The 12,106-nt window shown below is 43.4% G+C and overlaps 1 protein-coding gene across 5 annotated transcripts in view; it reads right to left on the bottom strand.

Moving 5' to 3' along the window:
• GK (glycerol kinase) overlaps window positions 1–7,763 on the bottom strand; it is a 75,723-nt gene extending 67,960 nt beyond the window's left edge. For 2 of the 5 annotated variants that reach the window (XM_013061115.2, XM_004761855.3), the window contains exon 1: window positions 7,514–7,761. In XM_013061115.2, coding sequence (XP_012916569.1) covers window positions 7,514–7,591 — 78 coding nt within the window. In that variant the 5' untranslated portion in view covers window positions 7,592–7,761. Of the gene's footprint in view, window positions 1–7,513 lie in introns of all 5 variants that reach the window. The other 3 variants (XM_013061114.2, XM_013061117.2, XM_013061118.2) reach the window with 3 other exon arrangements.
• Window positions 7,764–12,106: the final 4,343 nt, after the last annotated feature.

Here is a 12,106-nt window from a genome sequence, read left to right as displayed (position 1 = left end):
TCTGCCTACTTGTGATCTCTGTCTGTCAAATAAATAAATAAAATCTTAAAAAAAAAAGAAAAAGAAAAAAGCTTAACAATGAAGTTCTAAGGTAAAAAACAAATGTATGACACAAACTGAACCCCATGGCCCTAATATGTACTTACAAAGTAAGCTCCAGAAGATTGGATAATAATCACCAACAGGACTAAACTCTGAGTTTTCTAAATGCCAATTCAGTGCTTTTCCAGTACAAAATCATGCTAATATGAATTACGACCCTTTTGTCCTCCATTAAGTGTCAGCAAACACCAAGTTTTAGGACATAAAAGGAGAAAGGACACCTCACTCAGACCCATAGGGGTCAGAGAGAGGGGCTATTAAAATAAGTGACTTCAAGGCTAGGACTTAAGGTGGACTGGAAGGGAGTGTGTGTAGGCCTAGGAAGGGATAGGAGGCTAGACCTAGGGGGGGAAAGCAGCTACCATGTGTCCGTGGGGATCCAGGTGAGACAGCGGAGGGCTCCTGTCAGAGGGGGAGCAGCAGTGAGGATTGAAAGAAACTGAAGGGCATTGCTGAGAGTCATTTAATTTACGATACAAGCAATTAGATGCATCAAGGGTTTGCAGGGGGAGGAGTAAAGGAAATGGGGAAACTCATGGATGATGGGACAGGTTAGCCTTGGCAATGTTTACAAGACACAGGATAGGGTAGGAAGGGTCATTGTGGCACACAAAGGGGTTAACGACATTGCAGAGTTCATTTTGGATCATGTGTTGTCTGGGGTGTTATTTGGGCATAGACAGAGATATGCCCAGTGGGCAGTTGCTTCTATTTTAGGTGGTAAATTTGAAGAATTACAAACCTGGTTACAAACCTGGAACTAATAGATAGGTAAGTCCTGGAGCTCTATCACACACCACAGTGATTAGAGCCAACAGTGTTGCATTAAAAGCTTCAAAGATGCCAGGAGACTAGATCTTAATTGTCCCCACCACAAAAAAAGAAATGATAATTCTGTGGCATAACAGAGGTACTAATGCTATCATAGTCATTGTATTATGATACATAAATGGATCAAACAACACTTGTACACATTACACTGATACTAGGTTACATGTCGGTTATATATTAATTTAGAAAGAGAGAGAGAGAAAGAGGTGGATCTGTTCTCAGAATTTTGGGTTGGTCAGAGAGGCGGATGAGAACTTCATGCTTGGTGTAACACAGAGGCAAAGAGCACTGGCCCGGGAAGTACACACCGCTGGGGGTACAGGGTCAATCACCAATTCTGCCCACGTCAGTGGTTTGACTTTAACTTTTTCTGAACCTTGACTTTTCCATCCATCAAAGGATCAAATGGAAGAGTTTATGGAAATTATCTCACACAGGGCAGGCACATCCTCCGCATCCAAATGGCAAGACCTCCGCTGGTACTGCCATGACTATTTTCATTACTATTACTGCAGCTACTACTGCCAACCAGCCGGCAGCCCCACTGACCGGTGGAGGTGAGGACTCAAAGCCACTGTATGCATCTCTAAGCCCAAATCACTTGCCAGTTCCAGATTCTGTTTTATGGGGAGCTCAATTACAAACTGAAGAGAGGTTTAAAGAAAATAAAAGGAATACTGACCATTTAAGTCCTGAATGATACTAAGGGATGCCTGGGTGGCTCAGTGAGTTAAGCACTGGAGTCTTCAGCTCAAGTCATGATCTCAGGGTCCTGGGATGGAGCTCCCTGCTTCTCTTGGGAGTCTGCTTGAGATTTTTTCCACCCCCTTCTCCCTCCCCCTTGCTCCTCCCCCATTCCTGTGTGCACACACATGCGTGTGTCTGTGTGTATGCTCGCTCTCTCAAGACATAAAAATCTCAAAAATTAAAAAAAAATTTGAAGAAAGAAGTGAATGTAGAAATTTAGCAGTGCAGGCACATAGCATACACACCCAAAATGTCACCACTACTGCTGCGGCTACTACTAATGCTTATTATTATTATTAGGGCTACTGATACTAATTGCCTTCAAGTGGTAGAATTAGAAGTTACCAGCTCTAGTCAACACTAAGCATAAATCATGACTCAATTCTAGCTTTGCAGGAGAGAGAGAGACTTAAAAAGTAAAGACACATGGACAATTACTTTTATAAAAAACTATCTAAGAAGGACTTTCTGAAACAATGCAGGCATTCCTCATCTTAGAAGGACAGCGGTGAAGAGACAACACACTGTCCTTACAAAGCAACTGTCCCTTGGGGTCCTAAGATGAATTCACTTATTCTTGCTCACTCATCCTATGACTAACTAAGCCATCATAAACATGCACATTCATTTCCCTCCTCACGTGATTTCCCCACTAGACTACACTTTTACACCACACGCAGCTTCACTATGTGATAAAACATTTTTCAGGAATGTAAACTCCCCCCTCTAGAACTCTGTGATACTACATAAACTTGAAAGACCTGAAATAAAAATACTGGCTACAAACCTATCACATTGCCAACTTGACCACAAAAGGCATCCTGGCATCTTCCAACAAGCCACAGAAGTAAGGAAAAGACGGCAAATGACATTATGTTTTTCTTTAAAATGAAACCATATTAAATATCATATACTATATCTAACATAGCCATAGCTGCCAAATTAGACTTTTTCCAAGACTCCACAAATTTTATCCCTCCTAGTCTTCCAATCCTAGAAATCTAGTCAACACATCTGAAGGGCTCAGATGTCATCATGTAAGGAGCACCCAATACATACATGTGAAGTGCTGTGTCGGGCTTTGGGGAGGAAAAAAAACAGATACTATCCTGCCCTTTAAAGAGCTCAAAATTGAAAGCTCTTAACATGCAATGCTTATGGGAGATAAGAGAACAAGAGGGTGGCAGCTCTGTGATGAGACCCTGTTCTTGCCATTTGTGTAAGGTGATAGGCAAGAAAATAAGCCAACCTGGTGGAAAAAAGAAAACACAAAAGAAACAGAACTTACCACAACAGTGGCCTCATCCTACCTAGGAGCAGATTAGTTTTTACCAAATTTCATGAGTTCCCAGCCCCTTATGGGTGCTTATTAAATATGTCGAATGAAAGAAGGAATGTGGAAATAGGTCCCTAAGCCTTAGGAGATCTCAAAGTCTGATGGAACAACCGGGGCCAAGGCAATGGTTCATGCCAAAACAAGCACGAACTATAGATCTAGCCATGTTTCGGACATGCGGGCTACTGGAACAAAATGGTTGTGCAACCCTTATGCAGGGTGACTACACCTGAGCCCTGCCCAGAACCCACTGAATCTGAGTCACTGGATGATCAAAACCAGAAAGACTTATTCAAAGGCAACTTTGTTTTTTGTTTTGTTTTGTCTTGTTTTTACATACTGCGAAACAAATGTGTACATATATTTTTCTTGGTGAAGACTCATCTGGGATTGTACTCTGAATGGACACCTGAAAGCTGGGTAAGTGGGCTTCCCCAGGCTCTCATGTCCCCTTCACAGCGCTCCAGGCAGCCGGGAAGCCTAAGGCAGGAATTAGGAGGACAGGCTTCTGAGTGCGACAGAGCTGGCCTTGAATCCTACCTAGTTCCACAGGTTACTCTGTGACCTTGGGCACAGGAAAGGAGCCTAATAATACTACCTACACCATGGTTGTTAGGAGGATTAAATGAGATAATGCTGGAAAAATCCTCAATTGCTGCATCTAACACCATTTCAAGTCACAACACATTCCAAGTCTTTGCTTTTTGTAACATCCAACTTAATGGGGGGGAAAAACAAAGTTACCAAATTAAAGAAGGAAGTTGACTGTTTCAGCTGAAACTTTATAGTCTTCTAAAGAAATGGCCCCTCCTTAAAACCTGTTACACTGATTCTCTTTCCAAGAAGTTCCTATTCTGTAATGTGCCAACCTCAGTTCACTTTCCTATCAGACAAGTATGAAATTCTTCCTTTAGCACAAAGTCTATGCATAGGGTCGCAGGGGGGACTCTGACAACTAAAAGTGAGCATGTTCTAAAAAGGCAGGTCTACTATTAAAATAGAAGAAATTAAATAAACATACCCAAGTCAAGAAGTTTTAAGATTTTTTTGACAAGGTAAAAAAAAAAAAAAGACAACAAAACTGGAATCAAATTTCAGTTTACCTATTAAAGAGAAATAAACATCTCTTCAATAAATATGTAGCAAGTGCTCCCTGTAGACAAAACACACGTTCACTTGCGGTGTTGACCAAGGTGTTTTAAGGAACACAGAGACCAACAAGACTTCAAAAGAGGTCCCTGCTCCGAAGCAGAGCAGGTATATGATTTTAATACAGAGCAGGTGATAAGAGCTAGGAAGAGAGGTTTAAGAAAAGTAGTATAGGAAGGGATAGAAATTCCAAAGGTTTGAGGAAGACCTGCTAGGAGATGGCAGTTAAGGCACCATTTGGAAGCAGACTGGAATTTCAGGCAGCAGATATGAGGAACAGAGGAGGAGGCAATTTGCTCGGATGAAAGAGCATTAATAAAGAAATCTTGTGTCCATCATTGGAGAAAGCTAACATTCCTATTACAGAAAAAGGAAGAAGAAAGCTTGCAGAGGTTCTGGGTCTTATAAAAGTGGAATGAGGTATGCAAATCTGATGAATAATGGTCAGGAAGTTGTTCAAACACCTTTAACTTTGTAAGGTTCCTTATGACAGTTCACATCCACTGTATTCTTTCCTGAGAAGCTAAGCAATGAGTTCTGAGTCATAATTACAACAAGGAACAAAACGACTGGAACAACTCCTGGGAATCACCTTAGGATGGAAGCACTTATTCAGCAAATCTATTATCTGTATTTTGCAGGGAGTGGTTTAGCAACCACTTTCCTTATAACCAAAGAAGATCGGGCTCTCTGCTCAGCAGGGAGCCTGCTTCCTCCTCTCTCTCTGCCTGCCTCTCTGCCTACTTGTGATCTCTGTCAAATAAATAAATAAAATCTTAAAAAAAAAAAAAAAAAGGGCGCCTGGGTGGCTCAGTGGGTTAAGCCGCTGCCTTCGGCTCAGGTCATGATCTCAGCGTCCTGGGATCGAGTCCCGCATCGGGCTCTCTGCTCAGCAGGGAGCCTGCTTCCTCCTCTCTCTCTGCCTGCCTCTCTGCCTACTTGTGATCTCTGTCAAATAAATAAATAAAATCTTCAAAGAAGAAAACACTTCACTAAACCGTTCCTAAGTTCTGTTCGACTTCACACATGATATCTAAATCTTTTATGTACCTGTGAGGCATGCCTTCATTATTTGTTTCTCAACAAGCAGAAAACTTAACTGATCAACTTTTATGTATCATTCTAGAAGCAGGATGGGAATCTGAATTTGCACCTTAGCTTACTCAATGAGATCATGCCATACAGAGCCCCGTAGAAAGAACCCAGCTTCCGGGGGCTTAGGTTGTTCATATCACACACTGAACAAATTATTGTGATAACTTGCAGTTGATGAATTCTTTCCCCACCAATGCAGAAAAATGCCTCTTGGGCAGCAGAATCTGAGGAATGACCTACAATAGGTAAGACTGCTGAGCTACATCGATGTCAACAGTGAAGAGTCAAAAGAGTCAAAAGGAAGACAAGCACAGTAAGGCTGGCTGCTAAAAAGGAAGCCTACAAAGTTATGAAATTCTTTACCCATATTCACAGAGGGAAAAAGCTGTATAAACTTGAGAATAATCACCATGTTGAGTCTGGCCCCGACTGGGCTTTATGAACTAGTTGCCAACATTTAAGAGAAAGATTTCACTGAGAATTCTAGACTATCAGCTTTTCTTAAAAAATCTGAAGCTCTGGCAACATTGCCTGGTGTTCCTGGTTGGCAGCTGTAGGCTATCCCCTTTGGCCTGAGTCTGCTCTCTTCTACCTGGATGGCCCCTGCAGGCATTGTGTGGGTAATTCTTAAATATAATTTCAAAAATTAACCCACAGTTAACAAACATGTCTTTTTTTAAAAGATTTTATTTGACAGAGAGAGACACAGGAAGAGAAGGAACACAAGCAATGGGAGAGGGAGAAGCAGGCTCCCTGTGGGGCTTAATCCCAGGACTCTGGGATCATGACCTGAGCCAAAGGCAGACTCCTAACCAACTGAGCCACCCAGGCACCCCAACACACATGTCTTAATGATCTTTCTAAAATTGGGGAGATGGTAATGATGATTGTGTATTTTATATATTAATCAAATCCAGTTACACAGATTATTTTACTTATGATTCAGGATTACTTTACATTTATATGAAAATAAGATAAAGTGAAAATAAGATATGAAAATAAGACAAAGTGAAACCTGCCCTGGGTGATCAAAAGATAAGCAATATAAGAGACAGTAGAACTACATCTTGGTAACTCAAACCAGGGTAAGTCATTAAGGGAGACTCAAACTAAAATAGTACTGAAAGCTTTTCACTTTAGACAAGAGAGACAAGTATCAAAATGAAGGCACAAATGCAGGTTTTAGTCAAGTGGTCAGCTCAACAGAACTGGGAAGAAACATATAAACTTCATATATAATGTCTACATATATACACAGTATACACACATACAACATAACGCATAAAAATGATTTGAAGTAAAGACAGAGCTAAATAATCATTCAATATTTACATCAACCTGTCAAATGAGTCCAATGTCCATTGAAAGCTTGAGTTCTTAACCACCACTTATTTCAATTACTTTTATCTTACTAAACTCAGTCTTACATCACTTTAAGAACAAGTTTCCTAATTGCACAAAACATATTAATAAGCAGAGTCCCTTAACTAGCACTCAGTGTGATAAAACTGCTGTCATACATGGTAAATAAGAAGGGAAACAGAATTCTCCCGTCATTTTACGCTGTGAAGCACGGAGTAAACCATCTGTAACTGGCAAAGTATCAAAAATTGAAATTTTCCAGTCTCCAAAATTAAGTAAAGATGCCGGTAAAAGTAGTGTAGTGTGACTTTTTCCTAAGGTGTTCTGCGCCCCCCACCACCCCCCCACGTCGTCATTCCACCTTCTGCAATTTCTGTGGGAGAGGATGACAACGCATCCCCACGCCAATACTATATTCGTTCTACTGCTCCAAAGGACGCCGTGTTAGTCTACCAAAGCCGTGACACAGCTTTCGCCCCATCCAAGGACGTCCTGCGCCCCGCAGGCCAAATGCTCCTGGGGAAGCCCGCACTAGCGGTCAATGTGGCCACCTGTCCCTGGCTGCAGGCGGGCCGCTCTGCACGGATGCTCGGCGAGTCATAGCTCCCTTTGGGGGTGGAGTCCCCTATTAGTAGGTGACCCGGCTCCACCACCAAGGCCAGAGCTGCTCAACTCGACCGCGGGGGTTGCGAGAGGCCGAGGTCCCCCAGGCCCACGCAGGGTAGCTCCAGCGTGGCAGGTCCCGGTCTGGGGGCCTTGGCCTCCACCCTGTGCCTAGCGACCGGGCCCGGGGTCGGGGAAGGCGCGGGATGGGGACTAGAATACCAGCCCCGAGGTCCCTGGGGCTCCCGCCTCGGCTCAGCGCCTCCTCAAATGTCACCCTAGGCTCACCAAAAAGCGCGTTGAGCTGGTGCCCTGGTCCACTGCCCCCACCAGTGGCCCCAAAACTGCTTTCTTCGCGGCTGCCATGAAACCAGCTTCGGGTCAGCGGGCTATCGCGGCCCGTTTCCCCGGCGACGGCGGCGGGCGGGGGAGGGGCAGACGGCGAGCCGGGAAAGCGAGGCGGCGTGCACGACAGAACGCTCGGACAGTGCTCCAGGCAGCCCCTTTACCCGCGCGGAACCCTATCACCCCGCCCCTCCGACCCAGACCCCGCCCCCAAACGCGTTCTCCACGACTCCGGGGGCGTGGCAGGGCGGGGGGAGCGCTGCCTGCCGGGCGAGCCAATTAGCGAACGCGGAAAGAGTCGGAACGCTCCGACAATCAGACGGCGGTGAGACGTCACGGGGGCGGGGCCTGGGCGCGGCGGAGGCGGTGGCCCGCGCAGCAGGTCACGTGGGTTCCTGCGACCCAGCGGCCCAGCCATTCTGTTGCAGGGCCGGGGGCGGAGGCGGGTGCTGCCCTTTGGCTGGGAGCGCCGCTGGCTCTTGGAAAAGGGCACAACTCCCAACCCGCCTCCTGGGGCTTCCTTCCGCGAATGGGTCCCAGAGTGCAGAACTGCTGGTCCCTCTGGTGGGCTGTGCAGAGCACGACGTGAGTCGTTCTTCTCGACTGAACTGGTCAGGCCTTCCCGCTCTTCCCACGCCCCGCCCACCTCCCCTCTCCTTGCCCTGGATAATAATTCCCTGTGCGGGAACTGGCCCCATGTAGTGTGGCCTCCCGGAGCACAGCGAATCCCCATTCTTTGTACGCTTTTCAGGGACAAGGAACGCGGAAGTTCTTTCAGTTTAGCATTTAAGGGAGGCCTGTAGCATCAACCTCCTGGTTACTTGAGCTGACAGTCGGGAATCCAGTACCTCCCTGTCCTGATGCGCCCTTGCTCCTCACTTGACCTCGCTCCGGTGTCCCCTCCCTCCCACGCAATTTCCTCTCCCTGCATTAACTGCTCTACATTGCAAAGGGCGAGGAAAGGGGCTCTCTCATTTGACCTTGAATTTACCTTGCCAGGATCCTTTTGAGTCTTCTGTTTCAGGGGCTTTTCAAACTTTGAACCAAAACCCGCTGTGAGAAATAGTTGACAACTCCAGGTGTGTGTGTGTGTGTGTGTGTGTGTGTGTGTCCGCGCGCATGTCCGCATACATTTTATATTTAATACATGTATTTATACATAAATATATTGTATGCATATTTACGTTATTGAGAAATGTTTCTAAAACAATTTATCTTTCCATGTTACGCATTCTGCATTGTCTTATTCTATTGCATATCATTTTATCAGCAGAGTAAAGGAGGCAAAATTGAAAACAACAAAGGCCTTTATTTGGGGGCTCAGAATGGCGGTTCAGGTGCACAGATTCTGGAGAAATCAAAAAAGGGTCTTGGTCATGAAAGGAGCAAGGGGTTTTTATGAGCAAGAAGGAAGGGGTGATTGTATGATTTAGATAAGGAAGTGAAAAAAACCTGCTACTTTGGTGCTAACCAGTGGAGGCACTTCTGATTACTATCGTATTGTTTTATTGGTGCCATCAAACAAAACTGTCTCTGGTATGTATTAATTCACTTGACTGGGTTCCTAGGATCTGAATGCCAGTTCCTGTGTTTAAACTTTATGACCAACTAACTGTATGTAAAACAGTTGCTGCTCCTGGCCTACTTCAAGAGTTCATGAGGTGGAAAGGAAAATGGAGCATTTTGATCAAGATTTTTTTTTCTGGAAAAATATCAGAGATCAATATTATTCCCCATTAACTGGAGTTTAAATATTCTGTTCTGGACCTTAAGAGGTCTGCTCTGTATCTCAGGAACTAGTCTTTTGAAAATAGGTATATTAAGTTAAATAGTTGTGTCTCATTTAGGGAGGTGGTCTTGAAAGGGGGTTCCCAAAGTTAGGCCCATACTGTGCAAGCAATCAGGTAATTTTTTTAAAAGCCTCTTTATGGAAACAAAAGAAAAACAAAGGAAAAAATGTTACTGGTTGGAGCAAATTATAAAACCATTGTGGTCCTGAGTGCTGCCAGTGGGATTTCTAGATGTCAAGTTCATACCATCTTCAGAGGGAGAGAGAGCGGGCGGTGGCACAATGATAAATTTTCCTAGCTTGCAGTCTGAGTATCTCTGGTGATCTTTCTGAATGGCCCATACAGCAAAAGGCATGAAGACCATCTAAACATGGGCTGTTGTGACAGTTTCTCTGAAGTTTATCTCAAGTTGTCTAGCTCCAGTTTGCAGGGCTTCAGGAACGGCAATTTTTTTTTTAAGGTTTTAAATATTTATTAGACAGAGAAAGCAAAAGGGGGAGGGGCAGAGGGAGAAGCAGACTTCCTGCTGAGCGGGATCCCAATGCAGGTCTGGATCCCAGGACCCAAAGCCAAAGGCAGTCGCTTAAGCTACTGAGCCACTCAGGTATTACCAAAACAGCAATTTTAGTTCTCAGTGATTCCAAGTCAAAAGAAGGAAGGAAAACTAGAAACCTTAGTTGGAGAATCACAGCCAGATATTTAAGGACACAAGAATTCAGGATCCAGTACAGTTTTATGGGGAAACAACAACTCTCAATCAGAACTAGAATCTAGTATCTGAATATGTTTGTTACTGCAGTTTTTTTTTTCCCTCTTTAAGAAGAAAACCACAGGCCCAAAATGGTGTGACTTATGCCAAGTTCCCAAACTGGAACCTAATAACTAATGTAATTTCAGTTTCAATCTCCCCCAGAAATGTAATTTTTTAAATTTAAATGCAATTAATTAACATATATTATTAGTTTCAGAGGTAGGGGTCAGTGATTCATCCATCTTATACGATGCCCAGTGCTCATTATATCACCTGCTTTTAGTCCCCATCACCCAGTTACCCCCATCCTGCTTCCCCCCTTCCCTCCAAAAACCCTCAGGTTGTTTCCTATGATTAAAGAGCCTCTTAACCATTTGTCTCCCTCTCTTTCCCTATGATCCTCTGTTTTGTTCTTAAATTCCACATATGAGTAAGATCATATGACAATTTTCTCTCTCTGACTGACTGACTTTGCTTAGCAAAATACCCTCTAGTTCATTCCACCTCATTGCAAATCCAGAAATGTAATCTTAACTGATGGGTCAGTCTGGAATTTTCTTCCTCAATGCCAAGGAGTCTGTCCTGTGGGGCCTCTCCATTCCCCCCACCCAAAGGAAGAAGAAGTAATCTGCATGATAAGACCTCCTGCTCTTCCCCCAAGGGAAAGTGACCCTACCTAGAACAATCCTTTTCTTTTACTAATAATGTTCAGGCCCCACCTTCTTTCCCTCCATTTTGTACAATTTCTCAAAGCTTCCCTCTCTTTGCTAGATTCATGAATTATTTAATAAAACCAATTAGATCTTTAGATTTATTCAGTTGGGTTTTGTTTCTTAACAGTCTCTAAAATCACCCTCATTTCCACCAAAGACAGCCAAATGAATACTAATTTGTAAAATAAGTCCAATTTCAACACCTTGGCCTGATTCTTTTCTGAAGTGTAGCAAGAATAGTGATGGATTCTATAGCTTGTTTTAAATCTGCTTTGCTGAAACTTTTCATAAGCAATTTTAGATTGACTTTTCAGCAGCTTCCTTGGGCTAAGAAGCCAATGCCAATAACTTGCCATTAGACTTTTGTATCATTAATAGCTATCGATTTGGGTGAATCCTCCCTTTTTGAGGTCCCCCAAATATCCTGAGGTTCCTGCACCTGCCAGGGAGTGACCTTCCTTACTCATCTTGTAAGGCTGCAGGGAACCCTGTAAGCAAGGTATCAGGCTTATTGTTCCAAGGGGCTTCATTGGCTCCATAAAGTCAGCCTTAGTTCCCTAAAGCTATTTGGTCATATCTCAGTCTATGCACTTCTCTCTCAAATACAACATTCCAGTCAAAGCCTTGGTAACATAACCAATGTTTACAATGGTGTTCTGTTACAAGGAGAGCAGATTCTTAATAAATTCTGCCAATAACTATAATTGCCATGAAAACAGAAATATTCACTGAGTTTCTAAACTCTGGAGGGGTCGTGTAGGGAGAAAAACACAAATGTTTCATATTTGTTCACAAAGGAATATTTAATCAAATTTCTGTTCATAGATAGCTTAAGAGGGAAAGTTTCCTTAAAGCTGGAAGAGCAAACATTAGAAAACCAGCAACATTTCAAACAAGACTCATAAAAACTGTGATCATCTTCCTCAGTTTATTCCGGTGCATGTTATTAATTCTTCTTGTTTGAATCCACACTTCACACTAGTTACAGAAATCTGTATCCTGTTCCATCTTTCTATCAGAAACCTGTATTTATCAAAGGTCCTTTCCATGAATCTCCTTGAAGCTGAAACACATTTGCAAGAGCATCAAGTATAAAACAAGAACTGTAAATGACAAAAGATTCAGAATGGCCATGGTTCAAGATCCAAGGAGAGTTCCATGAGAGTTCATTATAATGCAGCTGACAAAGAAATGTGGTTATTTCTGCAGCACACAACACTTTAATCATTTGAATTACAAGTGAAACATTGTACCAGGACATATTAAAACTTTAGGAATTTAC

Source organism: Mustela putorius, unplaced genomic scaffold, assembly GCF_011764305.1.
Source record: "Mustela putorius furo isolate JIRA1106 unplaced genomic scaffold, ASM1176430v1.1 tig00003836_pilon_pilon_pilon, whole genome shotgun sequence".
NCBI classification, from domain to species: domain Eukaryota; kingdom Metazoa; phylum Chordata; class Mammalia; order Carnivora; family Mustelidae; genus Mustela; species Mustela putorius.
The sequence above is the reverse complement of the archived record's forward strand: the minus strand, read 5'-3'. Positions and strand labels throughout refer to the sequence as shown.